Source organism: Neolamprologus multifasciatus, chromosome 23 (genome assembly GCF_963576455.1).
Source record: "Neolamprologus multifasciatus chromosome 23, fNeoMul1.2, whole genome shotgun sequence".
In the NCBI taxonomy this organism is placed as follows: domain Eukaryota; kingdom Metazoa; phylum Chordata; class Actinopteri; order Cichliformes; family Cichlidae; genus Neolamprologus; species Neolamprologus multifasciatus.
In genome coordinates, this window is record NC_140460.1 from 25,562,992 (window position 1) to 25,589,973 (window position 26,982).

General features: G+C 41.9%; 1 protein-coding gene across 4 annotated transcripts in view; it reads right to left on the bottom strand.

Annotated features, from left to right (window-relative positions):
- Window positions 1-758: 758 nt before the first annotated feature.
- zeb2b (zinc finger E-box binding homeobox 2b) overlaps window positions 759-26,982 on the bottom strand; it is a 96,582-nt gene continuing 70,358 nt past the window's right edge. Inside the window, exons 2-9 of one of the 4 annotated variants that reach the window (XM_085150125.1) lie at window positions 25,867-26,121; window positions 19,296-19,364; window positions 15,958-16,146; window positions 14,344-14,558; window positions 10,467-10,575; window positions 7,423-9,425; window positions 4,595-4,697; window positions 759-2,972 (exon numbers count right to left, since the gene is read on the bottom strand). In XM_085150125.1, coding sequence (XP_085006251.1) covers window positions 2,398-2,972; window positions 4,595-4,697; window positions 7,423-9,425; window positions 10,467-10,575; window positions 14,344-14,558; window positions 15,958-16,146; window positions 19,296-19,364; window positions 25,867-26,121 — 3,518 coding nt within the window. In that variant the 3' untranslated portion in view covers window positions 759-2,397. Of the gene's footprint in view, window positions 2,973-4,516; window positions 4,698-7,422; window positions 9,426-10,466; window positions 10,576-14,343; window positions 14,559-15,957; window positions 16,147-19,295; window positions 19,365-25,866; window positions 26,122-26,982 lie in introns of all 4 variants that reach the window. The other 3 variants (XM_085150123.1, XM_085150126.1, XM_085150124.1) reach the window with 3 other exon arrangements.

Consider the following 26,982-nt stretch of genomic DNA (forward strand, 5'->3'; position numbering starts at 1 on the left):
CAACAAGCAGTTTATCAAAAATGTCATGCGTCAAAATAAAAGCTTCAAATATGCTTTAAAAACCTTTAAATGTGTCTTCGCCTTGTGTTTTCTTGCCTTAAACCAGCCTTTAAATAAGTAGTAGTCGAAGGTTTGCTCTGGTGTACATTTGGTCGTCCAATCAGTGGGAGCAACTCAGTGAAACAAAGCAAATCATTTTCATTCTTAAACTTGCTGACAGCTACATAAGTATGTTATCTGCTTTCAGCAATTTGCTCAAGATGCTTTAATTAAAATGTTAAAATGTCATTTGTTTCAAAAGAAAAGCTTGATGATTTTAGTATTTTTTAAAGGTTTTAAAAAGCTTCACTTTGTGTTTTCTTGTCTAAATTAATAATTTGTTTTATATGTACAGCATTTTTTAACCTGCAAAAGAACACTTCCAGAACAGCTGGACACAGCACATTTCAGCAAATTCAGTAAAAACAGGATGAGACTATTTTCATTGGCAGATTGATTCACATCTAGTTTCCCAGTGACTGGAATCAAAGTTTTAGTCATTTAATGTGATTTATTAAGAAACTAATATAGAATATTTTTGGCTTTATTGTTTAAAACTTGATTGGTCGTGGCATTTATGTTGTTTTCTCATCTTAAAATAGTGTAAATCAGCAGGAGGGCTGGGCTCAGTTGACTTTAATCCATCTGAAAAGAAAGACTTCATCGTGACGACGCCAAGCACACCTCACCGTTTGTGAACAAACACGAAGCCCCGAGGGTTTGGTACTCTGTAATTTGGCTACTTTTATTCGAGCAGGGTCATTTTCAAGAGAAATTACAAATTAAGAATTCAATAATACTTTTACAAAGACATTTCAGGAAAGATTCTTCTTCAGTCATGATATCATACATAGTATTTAACAGTCCCTCTTCATTTTTTTTAGCTTAAAAAAAGAAACAAAGATGAAGAAAGTGGAATTTTTCAGTCGAAAATACAGTGTTTTCACAATTGTATAAAAGTTCCCAAATTTGGAATTTTCCAGTAGCTGGAAAATAAAGGAAAAAAAATAAAAATAAAATAAGATTAAACTTCGCATTTCACAATGTTTCAAAACACAATAAATGCTCTCTTTACGTAAAATTTGCCCCTATGATCGACACCATGTTCCTTTTTACTAAAATATATCTATATATTGAAGAACTATAGTACTGTACACAACAGTATGAAATAAATAAAATTAGGAAATATAAAATGGGCCACATAAATAATGTTTTCTTTTCAACCTACAAATAAATGAAATGCAATTTGTTGTTTTCAAAAAAAAGAGGAAAAAATGGTTTGGTGTAATACTGACAAAGAAAAGAGGTGAGAAAACATTGCACAACAAAATGTAAACTAAGGAACTGCTGCCTATAATACTGACACGGGTGCTTCAAAGAACAACGGTGAACCATTTCATCAATACTGAAGCTGGTGAAAAAAAGTAACCTTCCTTTTACACAATACGAGGGTGGCACTTGCAGAAAACACACAGGTTAAAAGGTTTGCATATAAGGCTTCTTTTTTCTTATCAAAAACACCTTACAAAGGCTTCGTCCTTCTTTTTTTTTTTTTGACCCTCCCCAAAAGACAACATCTGTCCGTAAAACTGTATTTTCCCTTAAAATGAAGGTCTCTTTTTAAAAAAAAATAATAAAGAAACGAACAAAAAAATAAACAGGGGGGGAAAAAGCTCCTTCACACAGTCTTTGAATTTTAATTCCTTCATTTGATTCAAGAGGCCTAAAACAGTGTGGCTGGAGATGAAAACTAAAGACGACACCGTAGGTAGGTTGGTGATAACAAAGGTAATACCGAAGGACTGTAGTAGTGCAGATACTACTGCTCTTTTTCCAACACTGTATAAATATATACATAGGCAATACTTTTTATTATTTTTGTTCATGATTATAGAAGCGGAGTGCAATTTGTACAAGTCACTAGTTGTGCTATAAATACTATGGAACACAGGGGTTTTTATTTGAGGAGGTTAGCACCACACATATTTTTAGGCCTTAGTACTGTACATTTTTTGAAATGTATTCATTTATTCATTGTTCGGTTTGCATAATTCAGCTTATTTCACAAACCCAAGCCTCCCCCTTTCCCCTTCAATGCCTCCTTCTTCCTCCTCCTCCTCCTCTTCCGGATTGATATTTGAGTCCACGTTGAGGAGTCCGTCAAGCTTCCCGGAAGCTTCAGGCACGTGCACGTACAGCTTAAAACACGGCGTTTTAAACCGAGCAGGTAAGAATACTTGAACCGAAAAGAGAGAAACTTAAAAACTTTTTTTCTTTTCTTTTCTTTTGTTTTTTTTTCATTAGTTTTTCTTTTTTTAAACTTCTAAAGATGGGAAGCTTCTGAAGTGTCGCCGCCGATTACACGCCATCCTCCATCGCGTCCTCGTGATCCGATTTGGTTTCCGTTTTGCCGTCCAGCGAGCTATCGTCCATCGAGTGCTCTCCGTTCTCCTCCTCGTCCCTCAACGTGTCCGGGTCCGTGTCCATGCTCTTGCTCTCCTCCTCCTCCTCCTCAAACTCGTCGTCCCTCCGTCCGATCTTTGCGTACGTTCCATCCACTTCCTTTCGCCCTGCATCTCTGATCCCTCCGTTCACCACGTCATGCCTCAGGATAGCCTCTCGCTCCGCCAGCTCTGGGTAACCCTGAGGAGTCATGCCCTGCAAGTACGCCCTGCTCATGAGCAGCTCGGTGGGCTCCAGGTGGCCCTTCTCGCGGGCCTCCCTCTCTGCGGCCTCCCGCTCCTCGGCCTCCCGCTTGCAGTAGGAGTAGCGGTGGTTCATGTGCTGCGAGTATGAGCCCGAGTGCGAGAACCTCTTCCCGCACTTGTCGCATTGGTAAGGTTTCTCCCCCGAGTGCAGTCTGGAGTGCTCGATGAGATGGTGTTTGTGTTTGAAGGCTTTCTTGCAGATCTGGCACTGGTGCGGCCTCTTGCCTGCGGAGACACAAAGCAGAGAAAAAACGAAAGGGACGTGAGAGGCGTCCTGCAGCCACAGCAAATCAAACACACACACACACACACACACAAGTCAGAATCAAAGCAAAGTATTGAGGAAAAACTCTGATGAACTGGATGGCATGGAGTAAAAATGACATCACCGAGCATTAAATCCAACTTACGACTTTGGGCTATTTGTTTATTCAAATTGGGAGCACGATGAGAAAAGCGTGCTCGCATTCAGGGGCCTACATTATGGAAATTCCCCTCCTGTGGTTGAAGCATGAAGAAACTCAACCGCAACTACTTATTTTAGGCCCTGCGTGCCACACTGATGAATGCAACATAAATAAACTACTGCAAAAGCAAACAAACAGAGAAGGCGACAAAGGGGTAAACAAACCCGAGATGGGGCTGTGGGGCGGGGAAGGCTCCGAGGGGTAACCCTGCTCATCTCCAATTGCAATTCGAGTTCATGGCGAGGCCTGGGCCTATATTAGGTTTTGAGCTGGAGCTCCTTCCCTACCAAATATGACGGCACAGCTCAGATGCCAAGGCTCAAAGTGAGAAACCTGAGCTGTCCGAGAGTGCAGGGTGAGATAGTTTTATGACACGGGGCCATAAACTCTCTGGCTAAATGGCACTTTTTCCCCACACTCCTTCACCTAAAAGATACCTGGATTCTTTTTAAGAAGCTACAAAGAAGCCTCTAATTTTGGCATTTCCCTAACTGCTGCTCACCACGTGTGGAAATATGGCTTCCTGCCTCGCACAAATCACATGACTCCCCCCTCTGACAGCTCCGAAACTGCACTCCAGGTCCAACATCTGGCACGATATTGTTAAAAACACACAGCGACGCATCAGGAGTGGAGATAACGCATCCCCGCGCCCCACCCCATTTTTTCTCTTTTAAATAAAGAGGAGCTCTGACGGTGGAGCCTCCCTCCCTTTTATGTCCAACCAGATAACACGAAGGCTGCGTAAAGCACAGAGCGCTTCTCTACAGATAGTGGATAAAATAAATGATGCAACTTGGTGAAAGAGGATCTCTGTATAATAACTATAATGAAAGACTTGTTATCGGTGCTCTGAAGCTTCTAAGCACTACTCCGCTGATGTGATCTATCGTCAATAATAGGGCCGATAAAGGCATTAGGGGGCCTTTTGCTGGCTTTACATATCTAGGTGAATTGATGTGTGTCTTTAAAGATAGCAAAGTGGTTCATACAGGAAGACATGATTGGGAAATAAATGGTACAATCCTGCCTATACCTGCAAAATTACAGAAAAAGAACACACAAAGCCTTTACTCATTCGCTGGATATCAACCCTGTCAATGAAGAAGCAAGTTAGGTGTGGGTTTACATATATACAACTTAAGGGTTAAACAGAGAAGGAAAGAAGGAGGGAAAAGGGGGATAACATAAAAAAATATTTATATATTAAAATATATTCATACTGATAGGATTTGGCAACACAAACATTTAAAACATAAAAAAAGCATGGGGTTTAAAATAAGGGTCTAGAACAGTATATACCTGTGTGTTCATATTTGTGTCTTAGAAGGGAACTGCTCTTCTGGAATGTTTTGTCGCACAAGTCACACGCGTACATACCACTTTCGGTCTTCTTAATCTTCTTCCGCGACAGACAGGAGTCGGGGTCTGTCATGTCGTCCAGCCCTGACATGTAATCTGGTGTACCGTCGAGCAGGTCCCCCTAAAAAGAAAAAAAATCACAAACAAAAAAAGGGAGAAAGGATAACACAATAATGAATTTAGTGTGATGATGAGATGTTGTATATTATTTTAAAAGTGAGAAAACAGTGAGGTGGTCACTGTGTGTGTGGCAAATAACATGACTCTAGCTTAAGCTAGCTTTATGTAAATGTTTCTAATATCTGTTGTTGACATTATTCCACATGTAATCCCTTTAAATTTTCACTTAAATTATGCGTTCATGTTCTTAATGGGACTCAAACAAAAATTAATTTATTTATAGTTATGTTTAACCAGAAGACACCCTTTTCTGAAGTGTAAATTGCTAAGCTAACTGTAAATTAAGAGTAAATATTGAAATGCTACATATTGCTCAAAGAGCATTCGTGTTAAAATCTCAAAAGTTGTGAAAAAAATTTTTTTTAGCAAACACAATAAATATTTTCTGAGCTGCTGGGAGTTTTTGACCCTTTTACAAGGGTATTTACCTTAAGCCGCTGTAGCAAGGAAGCTAATATTTGTTAACCCAGTATCTGGTTTTAATGAAAAGTGGAGTTTATTTTATCTATAAAGCTATAAAACCTATAAGCTCTTTATAAGCAGTGTATATTTTTTTAAATGTGAAAAAAAGTTTATTAGTTGTTTATTTTTTTAGAATATGTATGTTAGAAATGCTAAAGTTTCTTTTTCCTGCTAACTTTGTCTTGCTAGTAAAACAACCTTGTACTAGTAGTTACATTTTCAAGCTATATAATCTTTTAAGGTGACAGTTAATTATAACTAAATTAAGGAAAAATAAGATGCCTGTGTTCACGTGCCGGTTTATTAACTCCTAATACTAATTTGAGAGAAAGCTAATGTTTACAATTTTAGTTGCAATTTCTTGACATTGATAGTTATATTTAGGTTTGCTATGATATATCTTGAATAATTGTATGAAGTTTGACAAAAAGTTAGCAGTTAGGTGTCATGCTAATTGGTATATTAACAGCTGTTTGTTAGCTAATTAGTATGCTTTGAGAGTGTCATTTAGCAAAACTACAATCACTTTGTAGCTCAATCTACGTTGGTGGAAAAGCTCATACTTGATACTTATATTATTTTAAATTACATTGATTTACATTATTAGCTGAATTTTGTGAGTTTAGGTCATAACTGCTCCATATTACATTAATATAAAGTTACTGATAGCATGCTAATTTCTAAACTAACTGTTAATTTTAAAGGAAAGTCCAGGAGATCAACGCAAAAAAAGAACAAGTTATTTAGTGGTGAATATCCTCTTTTCTTTAAACAATAGCTGCTGAAAGATCATAAAAATATCCACCCAGACACCATTTGTCCACATAGGATCATTACACTGAAGCGTTCCTCGCAAACAATCACACAACGCTACATGTTCTCATGCATTTTTGATTACCAGCACATACCGGCGTTTATTTCTTATAAAACTTTCAGCTCTGCAGTAATATCACCCATCTATAACTGACAGTCTCCTCATTATGAAACACCGCCATAATGGTGTATTCAGTGTGGTCTAATTTTGTACACGAGCGTTAATTCTGCACATTCCTTTAAAATTCTCTTTTATGATGAAGATTAGTCTTAAATATGAATTGATGGAGAACAATATTACAACATTAGAGGAGGCACAGTGAGCCATTCTTGACATTGCAAACTCATATAATGATTAAAATCAGAAGGTGCACCTTAATGGCCAATATTGAGCCACCGAAGCTTTCTTTAATGAATATGTGTGTGATAATGTGGGGACAGCACTGCACTGTGTTTTAAGAAGGGACCACTATCACTCTGCAATCAATTTGAACTAAACGCCTGTAGCTGTATTTTTAAAATCTAATTTAATAACTTAGAATAGGAAACATTATTAATACTTTTTTTCATCAAAATGGTTCCCTCTATGTTAAACAGCCTTCAGCATTCACTGGTAATGAACATGGAGACTGTGCATTATTAATCCACATGTAGAAGCTCATTTTGGCTTTGGCTCTCTTTAAAATGCAGCAAAGTTGCAATGGGAAATTTCAGAGAAGTGCACAGCTCCGGGGCTCACCTTTGTCATTTTTACAAAGGCCTTTCACCCATATTTAATAACAAAATATGTGAGTTCAGGCCAGCTCTGGAGGAGGACTGGAGTCGAGAGCATTAATGTACTCCAGCGGGTAAAATTTACTGTGCAGAGTGGTAACAATTAGAGCTTTAACGAGATTAAACTTTAGGGCCAATATGGGTCCTGTCATATATTTGAACCTGATGCTCTTTGATATTTTGTGCCAGTGTTTTTTTGAGGGTAAAAATTAAAACACCACTAACATTCATAAATCTGCAAATGAAACTCTGGTAGAAGGGCTGGAGGCTCATTAAGACGGGATGAGATAATCCAGTTAAAATGAAGTCAAGGAAGTAGAAGCAATCCTCAAAGCTTTTTCTTTTTCATCACTGAATGATATTACTGCTAAAACAGCTGAACACAGGCCGCACAGGCCCTCCTTTCCTCCCACTAATGATGGCTCACTTTTTCCACCCCGGGGTTGTGTCACAGCTGTTTATCTCCATCGCCTATGCCAGTTCAGTCTACCTCAGGTGAGCGTTTCACTCTCCTAACTCCTGAGTGGTTTTTTAATTAGTACAGAAATGAGTTCAGATCATTTCAGAGAATCTGAGTGAGCCTGGGGCTTTCACAAAACCACAGGTGGCTTATTTACCTGGAAACCTGGTTTCCGCTGGTACTTTCTCCTCTGCTGCATCTCGGCAAGGGTAGCTGCCCCTGCTGCATAAGTGTAGGCCATGTGTGGTAGGAAGCCCATTTGATCCATGCCCGGATAGGGCCTAAGACCTGGTATGCTGGCCTGCATCGGGGGCATGAATGTGGCGGGTGGGAAAGCGCTCTGAGGTGGAAGCGACGTGTACAAGGGTTTGGCCGCAAACGGGTTAATGCCGAAGATGGGGCTAGTGCTTTTTTCTAAGTTTCCATTGTTGGTAGAGCCTGAGAAATCCTTTTTGAGATAGGCCAAGTTCAAAGGCTCTTCGAAGTGCTCTCGGGGAGAAGGGATGCTGTTATGGTCAATGGTAATACTGTTGACTTTAGGTCTGCTTTTGACAGTCAGTGCATGCTTGGGTTCCTTCATGAGTCTCGGCAGAGACAGGTCCAGCGGCTCAGCCTGCAGGTCTTCTGAAGTCAAGCTGTTTGGAGTGTAGGAGCTGCTGTGAGAGTTTTTGGAAGAAGTGGAGGACAGATTTAGCGGGGAGGGGGTGTTGCTGCGGGAGTGGTCCAACTTTTCACCTGTGGGTTTGGTTTGGCTGCCGCTGAACTGGTGGTTTTTCAAATGTCTGAGCGAGTTGTCACAGTTGTTCACGTTGTTATGGAGCTCTGCTATGGAGGGTGATGTGATGCGGTCAGTAGGTTTGATTAGAGACAGTGGCGACCTAGCTGCCAAAGAGTCTTTTGGTGGAGTGTGGTGGTTATTTGTTCCGACAACCATATCCGTGTTGTTCCTGTGCTCTAGTGGTGGGGTCCTGGTAGTGCCGTACTCGTACATCTTTCGCTGCTCAAACCACTCCTTGACAAATTCCTGAGGAAGGCCGACTGCTATGGAAATCTTGAGCAGCTCCTCCGAGTTGGGCTCCATGTTCATGGCAGAGTATGCCTTCAACACAGACATGTGGTCCCTGTAAGGGTTAAGAGGCCCAGTGAGTACCTTGTCAGACAACACGGAGGAGGGTAAGTGAGTGTTCTTCTCCATGAATATCCCTGGTTTATTGGGCATCAAATTCTCACTGGGCTGCAGCACAGCTTTGATCTCCTCGTTCATTTTACACAGGTAGCGTTCGTGCTGATGCAAAGGTATTGGCCCGGGGAAGGTTTCTTTGCAGTATTGGCAAGCGTAAGGTGTAAACATGTTGTTTTCCTGCACCTTCTCATCCACACCTCCTTCAAGCATGTGGTTGGGTTTCTCTCGTTTGATATTGCTAATCTGTCTCTTTGAGTCTGTAGTCAAGCTCTGGAGGCAGGCTTTGGCTTCGTTCACTTTTTCTAATGTGTAGTCGATGATGCTTTTGGTGGCGCCGTTGTGATTGACAAGTGGAAGACCGACTTGAGCCGTTGTCAGCGCTTGTTTCTGCTCCTCTATCTGGGATCCCAGCTCCTTCATGTGGGCTTTGAGCTTGGAGAGCTCTTCTGGCTTGCAGTCCATTTTCTGCCTGCACACAGTGTTGTCCACGATCTGGAGAACCTTCTGTACTTCGCTCAGGTTATTCCCCAGTGGACCCGGGTAGCTCAGGAGCTGCGCTTCAAGTCCGGCCATCCCAAGATGCTGCAAGGGGCTCTGGGCCGAGTTGTGGTGGATCCCAAGTGGGCTGTTTCCCCCCACTCCTCCATTCATGAAAGGCCCAGGAGCGGCAAATCCATGAGAAGCCATCATCAGCTTGTAGTCGAAGTCCAGCGGCTCCGTCTTGATGTTCAGGTGGTTGTTGTGCTCGGCGAGGCTGAGTGGCTTGCCGTTCTCAAGCTTTTGCCGCAGCTGGGTGATGGCAGTGTTAGTGGGGGAGGTGGAGGCAGAGGTGGGGGAGGAGCCTGTCTTCATGTTGCTGCGCATCCTGCCATTGACTGCAATCAAGCCAATACACTTTTTGCTGCTGATGTGGGAACTGTAGGAGCCCGAGTGAGAGAAGCGCTTCTTGCAGTTGGGGCACTCATAAGGTTTTTCACCTGAAACAAGAAATATAGATGGTTAGCCAAGACCAGTAAACAACCAATTGGCTCAAAGGGGGGGTCATGCAATTTTGCTTTTTCTCTCATATTATTTTACGGTCTATACTTTACAATATAAAACGCCTTGAGGTGGCTGTTGCTGTGAACCGGTGCTATATAAATAAAACAGAATTGAAATTAACTGAATTGTGCCAAGATGTGCAATATGCGCCAGAGCCGGTAATCTGCCAGTGTAGTGTCTGTGTTTTTTCTGCCAAACTGAATTGGTTTAGAGATCTTTGCTCTTTTTTTGTACTTACATGTTTTGAGTGAAAGTAAACCGTTCTTTAACATTTATTAGCTTTAACGTTTTCTGCTCAGCTCAGTGAGCACACAAAGACACTAAAGACAAAGGCATGGAAACCTCACTGACTACTTTTGTTTTGGACATTTTAAGCATGTTCAAACAAGTGTGATGGACATCAAATTATTTTTATTTGATTTTATTTGTAGGAAAAAAGGCTCTCATCCAATAAACTGTAGGAATTAATTGAAAAACAAATTCCTTAAGAGTGGTTGGGGCACTGTTAAGAAAATGTAAAAGTTATTTCATTCTTCATGTTTTGCTTTGAACCTAAAGTCAATGTAATCTGAAAAAAACTGCATTAAAAATAAATTTAATTATATAAAATAATAAATTAGAGTTGAGCAATAGGGCTTCCTAGGTAAGGATACTATTTGTTTCATGCTTGTATAACCAGAATAACAGCTCCACAGTACATGAAGTTTTGAAGTAAGTTTAATGTACACATTTGACCTCTGCAACAAAATACTCCTCTTTTAAGGCTGATAAAAAGGAAAGTTTGCGACAAGTAAACAAATAAATTCAATTCAATTTAAAAGCTTCACACACATAAGCAAATATTGCACACCCCGAGGACTTCAGTGTCCATTAACAGCCGACGAGTGTCCAAAATAAACCAAAAGGAATATCTGTGGATCCTTAAATCACCGTTATGAATATTCAAAGAGCAGGGCAGCGTTCTTCCTGCAACTCACCGCTATGAATCCGGAGGTGTTCCTTCAGATGGTGCTTGTATTTGAAGGCCTTGCCGCACTCGGTGCATTTGAACTTGCGGTTGCCGGCCGCTTGGTTGAGCAGTTGGTGCTGTGAGAGAGAAAAAAAAGAGCGAGAGAGAGAGAAAGAGATTTTAAAAAAAGAAAAATGTACAAACATGGAGGGGGTAAGAGTTCAGTTCACGCTACAAGCCAAATGGCTCCTGTCGCAAACGAAGCATCTTGGCTTTCTACTCCCACCTCCGTTGAGCAACTACAGGCAGCGGCGGCGATAACAGAGAGAATCACATACCTTTTAATTTCCTGGCTGCACAGCCAAAGGAGGCCTGCCTTTAGAATTTGGCAGCCGAGAAAATAGAATAAATGAAAAGAGTCTTTTTTTAGAGCGTTTCTCCTTCATTAGAGGTGCCGATGTGATCTACTTTTCATTAATTTGGGGTCTAATCAGTCCAAAATGTATTCAGAATCATCTGTGAGCTCTCCCTCGCCCAGCATACCTGTATTCACACCATCTGAATTGCACTTTTTTTTTCTTTCCTCCCCTCTGCAAATGTGTTGCAGTAATTAGGTCCCCCCCCCCAAAAAAAACCCCCTCAAATGTCTCTTTAATAATCTTGGGATAAAGAAGCCAGCACATGGGCCCGGCCTTGATTTTGCTGTTCAACAAAAAAAAAAGGTAAACATCAATTGCAATCCATCACATTTGCAATTCAAACAGAGCCTTCCTCTCTTTAAAAAAAGGGAAAGAAAAATCAAAATATAATAATACTCAGCAACAACAACACAGGGTGTGTAAACCTGGCTCGTCACTCACAAAACAATTAATTCCAAGTGGGAGGTAGGGATGTTAAATGGTTAGTAAATATGGATAAAAGAAAAAAAGAAAGAGAGACACATTTTCTCTGAGCTTGCTAGGGGGAAAAGCAGAGCGACTCCCTCCTCCCAGTTCAGCCTTGACAAATGCTGGGGTGTGTGCTGACTCTACCCACATTCCTGGGGAGACAGATGGTGGCGCGCAGGACACTGGGAGGACTGGGAGGAATTGTTCAAACAGCCCCAACCTTCAAAGATCAAGCAGGGAGAGTCGAGGCCCCGCCAAGCGCCGGAGAGGGACCCCACCGCTCGTATGTTGCTGAGTTGCATAAACAAACAGCAACAGCTGCTTCGCTACCTCCGCCCCCACCTCCATCGCCACCGCCACCACCTTCCTCTTACTTTCCCCTCCCTGAGGACCCCTGCCCGGTAAAGTTTAGTCTCGCCACCACTGCTAATAAGACACAATTGCTCCGCGCTCGTAATTGTGAATGGCACTGGCGAAAACGCTCCGTCTCTCCTTCATGGCTTGTTGTCTGTGTGAATGCCACCACTGCTGTTTGTGGGCGGGGGCCCGACTGGATTGGACTGGATGTTTGCATATGTATAACCTCTAATTAGTCATATTTCAGCTAATTGCTTAAGAGGAGGAGGAGTATTAACGCTTGTAAACATAGCAGACAGAACGGAGCAGCACATGTTTACCTATCAGAACATTACTCTTTATGTTAATCTGACTGCGGCTCGGCTTGTTGTTAATTGCCAAATGTACATCTAATATAAGCAAACAGTGGAGTTTGTCAGTGTCGATAATTAGAGGACAGGCTTAAAAAAACAAGAGCGCCACCTAGGGAAAGGAATCAAAATGAGTAAGACATCACCTCAATCTCATCTGGAGGATTAGCACTTAAACAATCCAGCTCATTTACAAATCAAGATAACCGGCTTTGTAGAAGGAGCCACGGTGCTTGAATAGGAGTCTTTGGCCATTGACTGGACTCCGGAGGAGAGCAGCAACAGCATTGTAATATGAGGATTGGGACAGCGGCTCAGTCGGCCGGCCCATCTGCTCACGTTTACACCCAGCTGGTAGATCAGGTGAAAGTGCTGGCTGCTGACATCTGATCAAATCAGCCACAGTCTGAGCCTGTCATCCTCGCTTCAGAGAGCACAACACAACACCCACGACCTGGGACTGAACACCGCAAAGCATCAGAGTACATGATATCATCTGTTATTGGCTGAATGGCTCAGTTCTTTTTTTATAACTCTACTTGCATTACAAGGTTTTTCTAGCAGAGGAAGTCCAAGAGAAAATTGGACACCAAGACGTGACAGATTATTTTTCTCCAAACGGGGCTGACCCATTTGAGCTGTAGTTTTTCTGTATGTAAAAGAAAAAGTCTAACATTTTATAATAGACATTGGTAATAAACGATAAATTGGTAGTTAACTGACCTTTGTATCTCACCAGGACCAATTCATTTTTGATTTTTCACTTAGTTTGGCAGGTAAGCACATTACATTCATTTTGGACGCCCTACATTAGTCTAGTTATTATTACAATCCGCCAAGTTATTACTGCTATTAGTAAAATGTTTAACTGAGTTTCTTACTGAGACCCATAAATAATCTGATTACTGGCATGTCTACAATAACCATTGCAACACAGATTTACAACAGTTTTTCTACTTTTAACAAACCACGAAATGACAATATTATTTGCTACTTAATAGTTTGTGTTTATAGATGGTTAAACATCATTTCCTGTCTTATTGTTTGGTTTTGTTTGTAGTCTAGGTTCACATTAGGCTGGAGAAGGCTGTTCAAATCAGGGTGAGCTAAGAAAAGGAGGAAAGTGATGGTAACATTTATTAATCATTAATAGCTTGTTATATAATCAGAATGTAACTATTACAGAATTGTATTATTTATGTAGTTAAAAATAATAAATTAACAAATTTTAACAAATTATTAGCCAATGATTTCAGGGTGTCTGAGTGAAAAAAATGTCTGTTCTTTTTTTTTTTTTTTTTTTTACAAAAGGCCAAACAGCTGCCTGCTGGAGGTCTCTTCCTGAGAAAAAGGGAGTTCCTTGTACCCACTTTCATCAAGTGATTGTTCATAGGTGGATCAATGGATTGCTGGCTTTAGTGTCATTAACTTATAATACAATACAGTTTGGCATGACTGTTGCATGGCGCTGTTTACATGTCTACATAAGTGGATTCTTTACATTTAGAGGTTAAGTCACAGTCTTTAATAAAGCAAAAATTCTTCAATTATAATTATCCTCCGAAGCAAAAACACCAACTTCATCTACTTTGAAATTTACTGCTCCGGTTTTAGCTTACTGAGAACTTATAATTATCCCCAAATGTGCAAAAACTCTGAAAGCGTGCAATTTTTTTTTGCCACAATCTATCTCAGCGCACATCTTCAACTAAAAGCTGACAAGCGAGTTAAACACCCGTAACTGCTGGATGCGTTTTCACCTCACAGAACTTTAAGGTGATTCATGCTAACTGCCAGCGGATTCACATTATATTTCAGACGTACAGGATATAAATCGTGGGAGAAAAAAATTAAAGTATACACAGATGTTTATGCAGTGCATGAAATTAGAAGTGGAGGGGGGTGGAGTTTGATGGAGTGCTACGACTGCGGGCTGCACCAGAAGAACATTAAAGGCCAGGAGTGAAGTGAAGTTAAGGAGCTGATAAAAATTTCCAAATTGGAAATTAACACAATCATTCGATCGTGAACACGAGACTGGAAAATCATATCAGGGAGGGCCATCAAAAAACCATTTAGGGCCTCAATTAAAGTTATTACCATTAAAGGATCTGCATCTTCAAAATGCCATGAAAAATTAATAATGATTGCCAATCAGAAAAAATGATCTCCCTTCTCTGAGGAATCGGGGCACATTAGAAATGAAATGAAACAGGGGACAGACAGAGGAGGAGAAGGAAGGAGGGGAAACAGGAAGAAGGGGATGGGATGAGGAAGAAGAAGGAGAAAAAAGAAAGAATATCCCCCTCACCTGATCCCTCGCAGGCTTGTGTGTCGCCATATGCCGCTCAAGCTGAGTGCGGTAAGCAAACGTGTAGTTGCACAGGGGGCAGGCGAAGTTCTCCTCGTTCTTCTCATGGCGGTACTTGATGTGCTCCTTTAGCGATGTCAAACGCTTGTAGCCCCGGTCGCAGTAGGGGCAGGTCAACAGTTGGGCGAAGGCATCTGGCGTTCCAGGTGGCAGGTCTGCACAGGAGACAGCGGGAGGAGGAGAAGGAGGGAGGAGGAAGGGGAAGGGAAAGCGGGCCAAAAGGTCAGCGAATCAATGGCAACTAACGGGCGGGCTGCCCAGAGTGGTATGGGAGTTATCTCTGCAATCTGCTCCACATGAGAGTCACAGTGTCAGGCTGGCATCCGCTGCACTACGACCTCCTCCCGACTCACACACAGCACTCCCACTCGTTCTCACTTTCCTCCACATAGTTACAAACACGTACACGGTACTGGACGCACACACTATTCCACAGATAGTCCGAATTTCTTTAAACAGCCCTCATTTTCTATCCCCCCCACACCTAACCACCACCGCTGGCACGTTCATCGTGTCTGCAGCGTGAATCACAATCCCGCTCAAATTCAAGCCCCCCTCTTCCAATTCTTTCCCTCCGGGGAGCTTCGGAGGTGTGCTATCTGATTTCAAGCCCCTGCCCAGCTGTTGCTTAAGACTGTAGGTAAACACCCAGGCATCCGGCGAATCTGTGGGACCAACAGCTGCCCGGTCGTGTCAGCGAGGAGACTTTTTCTCCCCCTTTCTTTTCTTTTTTTTTTTTTTTAACATTTGCCAGGACATTAGCTGAGCAAGCACCCTCAGTTACAGCAGCAGTTATGCTATAAGAGTAGGCACATTTAAAGCTGGATATCCTTTAAAATGGTCTGGAGTAATAGGAAAGGTTTTTAAATGCATCAGTTTAAAGAACGTTTTAAGACATTGTTCAAGTTTAAAGGTTATTGTGGGTGTCTTTCTGCAAAGAACATCCACCAAGCTGCTGGCAACACATCTAGAGTTAAGAGCAGGGTTTGGGTTAGGTTTTGTCTACTTTGACAACCTTGAACTGAAAAACTATGATGCCAAAACAAATGCATGAGGCTTAATTTGAAAGATATCATATTCTCCTTCCTGAAAATATGCCTGTTTAGCCCTGTGAGGTCTAACCCTAAACCTACTTATGTTTTAGAGAAAAAAAACTTTAATAGATTTGATGGTTGCCATCTAGAAGGATCCTTTTTGGTATCCCATGATTGTGAACATTTGGAAGAACAATTAAAAAATCATAATGACAAATTCTGATAGGTTAGGGTTCAGGTTGGGTCAGCGCCAATGACCACAATGACTTAGATTTTACTTTCTTTTAACACGTGGCTAAAAATAACCCTAATCCTGACTCTGAGAGGTTAAACCTACCTGCAACTCTTCCTTAACAAAGGGACCCATAGATAGGTTATCAAAATTAGGTCAAAATTAGCATCAATTCCCATTATTTTCTGAGTCATAGCTGTTCTGGGTTACATCTTGTCTTGTTTCCTTCCTCTCACCCTAATCTTTCGACCCAGATCCTTCCTACAAACCCTTGGACAGGACCCGTACCGTTCTCCTCCGGTCCAGTGGCTTCCGGTGTGCCCAGGCGGGACAGCTCCTCGGGGGCTTCCGGGTAGATGATGGCGGTGTCGCCCCGCTGCAGGTACTCGGCGATGCTCACCACGTGGCTGTCGCTGTCATCCAGCTTCCGCTTGGCAAAGAAGTCCTCCAACTCTGAAGTGCAATCGACGCTCTTGACTGAAGTGATGGAGAGGAAGAAAGAGAGATGGAGATTGTGAAGGAGGAGACTGAGGACAGGAGGGTGGGGGGGAGGCGAGAGGAATAAATTGGATTCCCTTTGTCCCCAGAGAAATGTCTTACAGGAGGATATTGGGAACATCTTGGTGGAAATGTGATGAGGATAGCCACCCTAAAACATTACGGCTGTGCTTTGGGGAGAATGCATCTAAATTACTGGGCTTGCTTGTCACGCCATGTCGGCTAAAACAAGAACTGTAACTTAATCCGAACAAAAGTCGGGAGATAAAGGTGCTACCATGAGCCTTGAAAAAAAACTTCACTGACCTAATTTACTCAAATAATTTAAAAAAAAAAGAGCCTCATATACACACATACAGACAAGCCTGGCTTAATCAGCAACAGAGCCACGTTTCTCAGTATCGACTTTCACATATAAGGTCAATCAAGAGGCTGTGGCTTTTGTTGATTCTGTGTTGAACAGATTACCAGGGCCAAACCACAAAAAGAGAAGAAAAAAAAGGGAAAGAAAGAGCGAGAGAGGAGAGAGAATGTGGGGGGTGGGGGCGGGGGGGGGGGCATGCTTTGCCATAGCTGAGCTGAATGAATCTTAAGCCAACCAAAGTGCTGAGGCCACACAATGCGTTTTCTCAAATTATTTCCCAGTCCCTTCTCTTCAGGGAAACTCTTAAGCTGCAGCGTGGAGATAGCTGCCTCCTAAACAACAAACCGGAGCAAAAAGAAAATCAGCAGCCTTCATTAGTCAAGGGGATGGCCGACTTTCAAAACATCACACGTACGCGCGCACAGACACGCACACATACTGTTTACAACCTGGAGAGATCCTGGAGGATGTTTGGCGACCAAAAATTAAAAAAAAAAAAAAATCCTCACAAAACAAAAACAACCAAGTGACGTCTCATCAGACTTCACCCCCGTTAATTAGGCTTTTAGACTGCGAGCCAAGGTGAGGTTTAAAGAGCGATTTGTTAGACCGTGATGACTTTGCAGGCCAATTTGCGAAAGGTCAAGGTAGTAGATATTTGGATGTCAAAAATGGCACCGAAATGTCATCGGTGCCAATGGATCGCTTTTGATAACCGTGATGGCATAATTCTCAGTCTTCTCATTAGATGATTCTTTGTGGCTTTGGAGGAAGTGCTAAGCTAATTGTGATGATTGACTGATGATTGACTGGGTGCGGCTCAGTGCAAGCAGTTCCTGGACTTAAAGCTGAAAAGCTTCAGGGTAATGAAACATGGTTTACTTTAACATTCATCTGATGCAAGCGACCAAGCTTCTATCATCAGGAATAATAAAATGAGGACATAGTCTGGATGAAAAAACATACATGCAAAGTGTTTCTTTAAGGAGAAAACGACCAGCTTTCTTTCCAACGGACGAGGAAATCACCTGGATCAAAGTGTGCTTTGGCATCGGGGGACGTGATCAAACTGTTCATGTCTTTAAATGAAATCACATGTGATCTAGTGGCGGGGAGCTTCCACAGCGGTGCCACAGTATTGTTTCCAAAAGTCCTTTAAATGGAAAACATTTGCTGGGCTTGAATTTTCAGAACATGAACAGAGGGAGAGGAGAAAAGAACGCGAAAAGGAAAACAGCAGCAGAAAGTAACGGTAATTAAAGCTGAAGGGAGGATTTTGATTCAGGGCTGCATGGCGTTCTGCGGGGTGAGTTCGGTTTACCATAACGGCGTCCGAGGCCAATTGTCAGGGTGGCCAGGATGATATCATGGAAGGGAGGGTATGTGGCGACAAATCAGCTTTGGTGGCTTAATGAAAAATGGCAGATCGTGTTCGACTCCACCAGAAGAAACACTTAGCTAACTGGGAAAGCTGAAAGTAGCATGTGTAATCAATGGTTATTAAAATCAAAATCACTTCAGCTGCCTATAAACATACATGGGATTGCCTCAGTGATCACTGAGTCAGCAGAGGAAGATTTCCTTTTAATTACAGCGCGCAGTTTGTGGATATGTTTGCTTTGTTCTGTTCAGGAACTCCTCCAGGGACTGCAAAAAGCTAAAAAGGCCTGTATTAACTTATTAACATTCACCAGGCCACCAACAACCCATTTAGGTTTGATTTTTCTTTTATCCACATGTTAATTAGGCAAATTTTCACAAATTGGAAACCCATAACTCTAGCTCTAGATCAGTTGGCAGTGACCTTGTAGATCTTAAGAGATTCGGGTTCTGTGGTTTAGTGGTTATAACTATTACAACCTTTTATGTTACAGCCAACTTTAGTCTAGTTTTAAACACAGTTTTGACTTGGAATTATTCATTTTGACCCCATCAGTCTTCAGCAGGTTATCAATAAACCGTTAAGGTTAGAATTACAAACTTGTGACCCTTCAAATTAATCAAATGTGTCACATACATTTTGGCATTACAGTTCTTCTTTTTTGAGATTATCCAACTGAGTATCCAAAACAGGCAGAAGTGCCATCAAAGGGCTGGACATTAGCTGAAATCTAACCCTACTAAAACAAGCCACATTCAACCTGATGGCACATCAAAGACTTTCTAACCTCTTAACATCCACCAGGTCACCAGCAACGCATCTAGCTAAGAAGGAGGGATTTGTTTAGTTTCAGTCACTTACTAAAATAGTCAATTTTTCATAAACTAGAAACTACAAACATATGCTTAGCCTAACCCTAGATCAGTAGTCGGTAGTTTGGGGTCTTTAAAACGTACAACTTTAGCTGAGTTTGAACCCAGTGTTGGGCGTGAAATGGTCATGTTGAACAGTTCACTTTCAGTTTGAGAAGCTCTTAACATCTACGAGGTCCTACAAGTTGCAGTTGAGCTGCTGGAAGTAAGTTTTTAACCTCTTAACATGACCTGCTAGATGTAAAGACAGTAAAAAACAGTAAGAGAAAGAAAACTAAAATATCCGCTCCTTGACGGTAGAGAACCCTTACCCTATATTTCGGAGTTAAAAACAAAGGACTTCCATTATTATGTTTATTTGTTCCAATAGGTTAGAGTACTAGTCATCAACGATAGGGCTGTCAGACCTTAAAGACTTGCAGACTGACAAAGAAACATGCACGTAAGGCACCAGACAAGAATGGCTTAATATGAAAGGTTTGACACACATACAGCAAATATCTGAACTCACCTGTACCGTTTCCAACTGTCTGCAAAGTGGTATCAGGCCCCAGGGTGTCAAAATCATCTTTTATTTCATCTGCACAAAAACAGAAGAAGAAGAAAAAGCAGAGAAGGGAGGGTGAGTACCTCGATGTACCATGCACGCTGACAAACGCTGACAATGAGGCCTTTAAGAAGAAGGTATGGCGAAACCAATAAAGGCACCGCTGTGCATCGCAGTGCACCGCGGCTTTATTCAGCATGCTTAATGAATGCTATCATCTGAGCCAGACAGAGACTTATTTACCTTTAACGTGACAACAAGCGGCGGGGGAGGCGAAGAAAGCTTCAATCGCCAAACAGAGCGATTAAATACAACACGGAACACATCCACCTGAGCAATCATAGAGCTCCAGCCAACACGCAGGCTGAGCTTATTACTCCCCGGCTGTGACGCCGCTGCAATCCGCTGCATGCAGGATCACGCTTGTTTTTTATCATATGTCATTTTGGTGGATGCTTTTATCCAAAGCAGCTTGGAGTATTGTGAGCGCGCACATTTTTGTGATTCACCACAAGCCCTGGCAGAGACTTAGTAGTGCCTTGCTGCGAAACTAAAAGGAATACAACCCTTAACCACAAATTAAGAGTTTTAGTTGCACAAACATTTCTCCCGGGCAGAAATAACCTCATTGGTTGGGGTAAACCTCAGGTGGGTGGAGTCAGAAAATAAATAAATTAATGTTTTCTGGTGAGGTATGAAGCCCGACAATACAGAAAAACATGTAAAACAGGCGGAAACTATTATTTCAAAGCCTCGCACACACGATACTGAAGGGGAAAGTGCATTTTTAACCAAAAAAAAAAGGACACATTTGATCTGCCCTATTTACCACTTTTCCAGGCCTTACAGGCCTTTGAATATTCCTTCTTCTGCAGCAACCTATCTGGATTGAAAGCCTTTCATATTACCCTTTTACTTGAAAGTTATCAAGCAATATTCCTCAGTCTCTGGCTAGATTTTAGGCTCTAAGAATCTGTGGCTTTCTTTTTTTGGCTCCACCTACTCAAGCCTGACCTCAGCTATTCAGATTATTCCTTCATCTGAAAGAAACCCTTCCTCAGAGAAATGTTGGTTTAAGCAGGACAAGTTCTTACTGCCAATCAGGATAATGGCTCCCGGTCTGTGCAGACGGGGAGATATTGCCCTGGCACAGGTGAGGCGACAGTAAATAAAGGGTGGATTGACAAGCTCATAAACAAACCCTCTTTTCCACCTCCACCTCACGGTCGACAGGAGGACACAGACTTGACAATCAGCTTAAGAAGTCCCTGGTCCCTCCTTCCTGCCTCGTCAGTAAAAATTAAATCAAGGTGCTTCCGAGAACATGAGGCCTTTGTCTTAAAATAAAAAAACAAGAACAAAAAACCTGCATTGTCTTCTTTTCACGCATCTGTTCTTGCTCTGCTGCTCCTGCAAGGAGGTTACAAGCATTGCATTGTGAGCATTTTTTATTTTTTTTTCCCAGATGACAGCAGGATCCGATGTATCGGACTATCCCTTGGCTATTAAACCAGGATGAGCGCCTACATAAGAGCAACCTGGCTGAGATAATACAGGAAAGGTGGTGGGTGTGTTGTTGATAATAATGTTATCCTGCTTACATTGCTTTGCACAAAAGCCAGAAGCAAAAAGAGTTTTTATTTGGAGTTGGAAACAATGGGCTTGATCGTTGTGGAATGCTTTCTAAGGCTCGCAATTCGGGTTTGCTTGAAATTAGAGATTTGGCTTCTGCGGTGAAATGATAAATACCCCTGTCAATGGCTTCAGAGAATAATGACAGACTCTTCTGCAGGGGTATGTCCTAGTTTAACTTTCCCCATGCTGTACATTTGATTGCACGTCTGCCAAACAGCATCAAAACCACAGTCGCACTATGGGAAAATAAATGGGTTTTAAAGAACATAAATTAAAGCTATGACAAAACAAAACAGATAAAAAAAAATACCTCCACCACAGATTAAAATATACCCACAAGTATCAGATATCAGAATGTAGAAAAGCCTCCCGTCCACCCCGTCTACCCTTTTGTGCTTAAAACTCCCTCACATTTCTGTGTCCTCGTAGGCACCGTGTTTGCGTTGGGTAATCAAAATTGACTGCATACTTTTAGTCTGACGCAAGGGGATGACCAGTGGGATTTACTGGCCCTTCACTCTCCCCTATTTACCTTGGAGAACTTTTGTTATCTGTGGTCTGAAGGGAGGGACGGCTGCTTCCAGTAGGAGGTAGACTAACACCACATACACCTCTCTGCTATGGCCTCTGGGACACTTAAATACATAGATCCATGCCAGTGCTGAGCTACTTTCAAATGGGACAAAGTGCCATTGCAGTGAGTGACAGTGGCTCATTGCTCTTTTTAACTTTTTCTGTTTACATATCGCACAACCCTCTCTCAGATAGACTCAAATTAGTTCCCTTGTTTTAAAACTGGTACTAAATAGAATAAAAAGGCATTACACTCAATGTAATGCCTTTTTATTCTATTTAGTGATATATTTATAACAATTTAATCATTATGTTAAGTTGTGCTTTTTTCCCCGACATGACAGGGATCAGTAATAACTGTTACTCCATGTTGTTGTCTAGATATTTTGTTTGTTAATCCACATTTTTAGCTTGCAATTCAAAGTGACTGCTAGCCATACTGTTAAATAAAGAATTTCCAACTTTATTTCCAACCAAAATTTGCAATTTTAGTTCACTGTTTTAAGTGTATATCCAAAGAAACTATGGGCCAAACTGGACTAAAACCATGAAAATATCTTTAAGTCTCTTAGCTATTTCAAACAGTTATCTATATTTCTAATACCCTGGCAGCTTTAAAAAATTAATTTCTCTATTCATAATTTTAAGTCCTTATTTCAATTGTTATTTATACTTTTACTAAAAAAAATCACTGTCTGTAAATTCTTAATTTTAGCTACCTATTTCAACTGTTGTCCATAATTTAAGCTAACTGTTAGCTATATTGTTAGCTATATCATTAGCAAAGCTAATAAGCTAGCCAGTTCAATTAGTTCAATTTAGTTTGTAAAATAAACTGTATTTTCTCCTTTTTCATATTAGCCGGGCTGGGCACAGAATATAGAAACACGCCCTTGGCAATGGATGGGAATTATGATTAGGAATCATTGGCTGGGAATTGCTGCCTTAAACCAATAAAAACGTCCAACATTAGTGTTATTAGCTTCTGTTTAGAGAAGAATTCTTAGAAAAGTGAGTTTATCCTTGAAAGGGAGCTTAAAAATGTTACATTATGAAAACAAAAACTGCAAGTAATGTCAGGAAAGCAAAAGAAGAGAGGCATCTGATTTCTGCTGGATCCACTTATACCACAAATATGTGCCTATTCTTGGTCATGGAAAGCGTCTTGGATGAAAGTGTCCGCTAAATGGTGGAAAAGTGTGTTTTGTTAGCAGTAAATCACTGAAGACCTGAGGCGGTAAGGTACACACCTCCTTGAAGAGTGATGTTGAGGTTTGAGAGCCGACTCTGGACTCAGGAGGAGTCCAGACTACCTTTGGCCCGACTGTAATTCCACCTATTTTCATAGCAGCTCAGATGCTGTTTATTTTGAAAACATTCCTGTTTTTATGGCCGGTCACCGCAGTCACAGGCGCTTTAAAGTTCTGCCTTTGTGCATTTAGCCTCATTTATCCTGAATCTGTCATGTTTGAGTCAAGCGCCTAATAGTTCTGAATCTCGGAAACAAAACAAAAGTGGCAGGATTAAAGGTTTTAGAAGGCTAATGCAAAATTGGATATTTTTAGACTTGTCAATGGCAGATACTCTGTTCCATCGCTTCGAAATTGAGCATTTAGCAGCCAAAGAACACAGTGTTTTCCTCTGAATTTTATTCTTGGCAGGATGGATAGGCATCTAAAACGCTATGGGAAAGTCCTGGACTGCAGTAGGTGTTTAAATGACAAATTAATAACTGCACAACTCGATAGATGTGCAAAGAAAACAAGAACCACTGTTTGATCGAAAACAGAAGGCCAAATTTGGCTAAAAAATAATTTTTTTCATTTTGTTTTGTTTGCAAACAACACAAACATGAAGCAAACAGCGCTGCTGTCAGAAATCCCACTGCCCCCCCACCGACGGCTGGGAGAAGGGGTTTAAAAAGGGCAACGGGGGGAAGACAGGTGATTTATTTGAAAACGCCTGTCAGTGATAATGATGTCATGCTTTCCAGCACATCGTGTCCAGCCTCACTGTGGGATTAAGGAATGTCAAGGACAATGCCAGACACAAGACTCTGATTGTGCGGTGGAAAAGGACGAGGCTCTGCGATAAACTTTTTCTTTCTTACATGCTGTAGTTGTGTCTGGGAGAGTCACCTCGGCTGTTTTTGCCCCGTACAGTTTCTATTTGGCTCGAATATTCCCAACCCTTCCCAGGACCTTCATTCAATCACGCTTCCAAGACCTGTGCAAAAACTCTCGATAGGGGAGTGACGACCAAATCAGTCCGAGTCCGAGGAGGGAGGGTGCTAACTTATCTCAGGCCTGAGTTATGTGCTGAGGTATCACTGTAGACACTTAGGCACCGCGGATGTTAAAAAAAAAAAAGAAAAGAAGAAAAAGGCAGGCTGGGAAACACAGCACCCGCAAGATTGGGAAAGAGACTCCCAAACGCTCTAATGAACTTGACTTGCTCTCCGAAATATGTCAGACGCTTTATCACACAAGAAGCATATTATCTGGGAATTGCAACATAGTTGAATTACAGACATTATGGCACCGCAGGTCTTTATCAAATAAACAATTACCGTGTGCAATGACAGCTTGTTTATCCTTTATCTTGATTTATTTACCAAACTGTCTTTTCTTTCTTCCACCTCTTAAGGAGGCAATATGAACGGTTATTTAGGAGAAGTGAAAGTTGATACCCGCTAAGTTCCCCCTCCCCCCCTTATCCCTAATAAATGTGCAATTTTCCCCCATATTAAAATTTAAGACTGCTGAATGTTCCCCCGTTTTTCGGCACTGTGCACAGCTAGTTCATTAGCAGAAATGAATAGCAAAGCCCAGCTCATTTAAATGGGCTGTCTTACATGACTTCTCGCCATACTCTGTTCCTGTCACATGCTTCCAAGAATCATTGACTCTTATTATACATGTAAATGGCTATCATAAAAATAAAAATTTCATTTAAGATTGTTAATGACTTTTTGCAGCAGTCTGGCTTCCTTTAATGATTATACCCTGCCCCCTAATTAAAAGTATTTATCTTTCAAGCATCTGTGACTGGGGCCCCTGCAGAAGGAGTTGCTCAAACAAAAGACAATAAGTCAGTCAAGTTGGGGTAGGTATCACCTGCCTGGGATTAGGCAGCTTGTTAGGGGCGAGACGAATTAAGCAGCATCAGTCACTGCTGGACGTTGCTGAAACACCATAAAAACACGCTAAGATTTCATTTCCTGCAGCTCACAGGCTTCTTCCCCACCCCACCTCCTCCTTATACATTACTGTAAATATTTTTTTGTTGTTTGGCTTTTCTCTAAGCGTGAACCAAATGGTCTCTGCCGCTCACAGAGAAACTGTTTATCATGTCTGTCTGCTGAGGGAGCGTCATCGGGGCTTCACCGTCAGACCTGGCTCAAGCATTGTTTGCAAAACGCTCCGTGGCGTTTGTTTAAGTCTGCTCGGGCACCAGATGGGTGGGGTTTACAGCATAAGATGATACCACAAGTGGCAGGATGAGCACACATTCACTATAGAGTATCCAAGAGTGAGCTTAGTGGTAGTTTTTCTGACTGACAGCTCACCTGAACCCCACACATCTGGTGAGAAAAGCCAAGAGTTCTTATGGTTCTAAATCTTCCCAACCCCAACCCTAACTCTAAACCTAAAAAAATCTAAAATCTAATTTTTGCTTTATTAAGTCTTGGCAATCAGGGTACAAAGAAAATAACCATCCTAATTGACCAAAATCAACCAAACTTAACATTTCTTCTTAAAAAAGCCCAAAACATAGGCCAAGGGTAGGGTAGGTGTTAGTGTTACCGCCTATAAGAACTTAAACCGCAAAGGGTTAAAAAAAAAAAACATGAATGTTTGCATGATTTAAAATATATTCTTCTATCATCTTCTGATATTTCTAATAGTGCAGGTCACGTTTCTCAAATAGTGGATATCCGAGTTTGGAATAAACACCCCCATATGTTTTCTTTGTCATTTCAGGCAACAGATTGCTGCCTGTTTAGGAACCTCAGTGGGCAGATCCACAACTGTTCTAGTCAACAAAACCTAGACTGAAAGCCAAGCAGAATTTAATTAGGAAATCATCAATTTGCCTTTTTGCCAGCTTTACAAGCTCAAGAAAAATCCAGCACAGAGTTACTTTGGGAAGTCACAGAGCTTATCCGCGATCACGACATCAAGCTGATGCCATTCTACACATCTGACAACTGCCAAGGCTCATTTGAAAGTGTCCCATTAAGGTTGCCTGTGCAAGCTACTTTGCAACCCAACTATTACCAAACTCCTACAGTTGACATGAGTGAATTTACTTGTTCTACACTCACCAGTACCGTCCACGGAGGCACTCAGCATGTCATTGTCGGGCCAAATGTGCTCCACGCCGCTGTCCCTCATCTCGTCGTCATCGTCGTCCTTGTTCAGCAGGCCGTGTCCCTCGATACGTGGCGAGACCTCAGGGTTGGTGAGGCTGGCCGGGCTGCCGGTTCCGTTGATCAGAGGGTCTTCCTCAGACACTGGCAGCTTGTCTTCCTCCTCCGTCTCTGATCCGGTCTCCACCACATTCTCGTAGTTGAGAGCTGTGACACAAAGGAAGAACAAATTTGGTCAGTACAGGAAAGCACGGTGGAGAAATAATGCAGTTCTCTACAACTTCTTGTGGATAGATGAATCTGACGAGGGATTTCAACCAGTTTTGGAAAACTGAGGTCTATCCGCAGATTAAAAGGATAACCCCACATCACTGCTCAATGCAAGGCGTAGGCCCCTTTTTCTTTTGGTGGGTTACACCCCAATTACAGCATCCACGGCTGGAATTTGTGACTAAACCACAGCGGTGGGCAGACAGCTGTCGAGGAGATACGAGCCAAAATAGCCACTAATTTTCAGCCGTGCTCACATGCCTTGGATGCCAACGAGCTGCACCTTTCAGGATGGCTCTGCTCCGGAGCATACCGCTCACATTTGAGATGCTCCACATAGCACGTACAATATTACAACTGTTGTTGCTATGCATACAAAAGGCTTAACCTATAGTGATTTAGATTATTCACTGCATGTAGCCCTCGGATGTCTTCACATTTGCATTGCCAGTGAACCATGAACATTAATATAAATGTTTCCTAACATATTAAAATATAAAAGCATGGCAGCGCCTTAAGGCACATACACACACACACGCATTCAAAACTCCAACAGCAGGGCTCGCCCAGTTCCACAACACCCAGGTCCCAGACATATGCCTGCATTTCTTAAAATAGACGGCCTGTAAATAAGGGCTGTGAACTCAATCAAAGGTGGCTCTCGTGCAAATTAGTCACCACCATCGGCTGGTTCTCAGCGAGTACGCGCCACGGCGTAAATCACTGCAGAAAAGGGACGTCAGAGGACTTATTGGAGCAGTGCAGATGGATGGCATCACATGGGGACACACCTCATTGGCA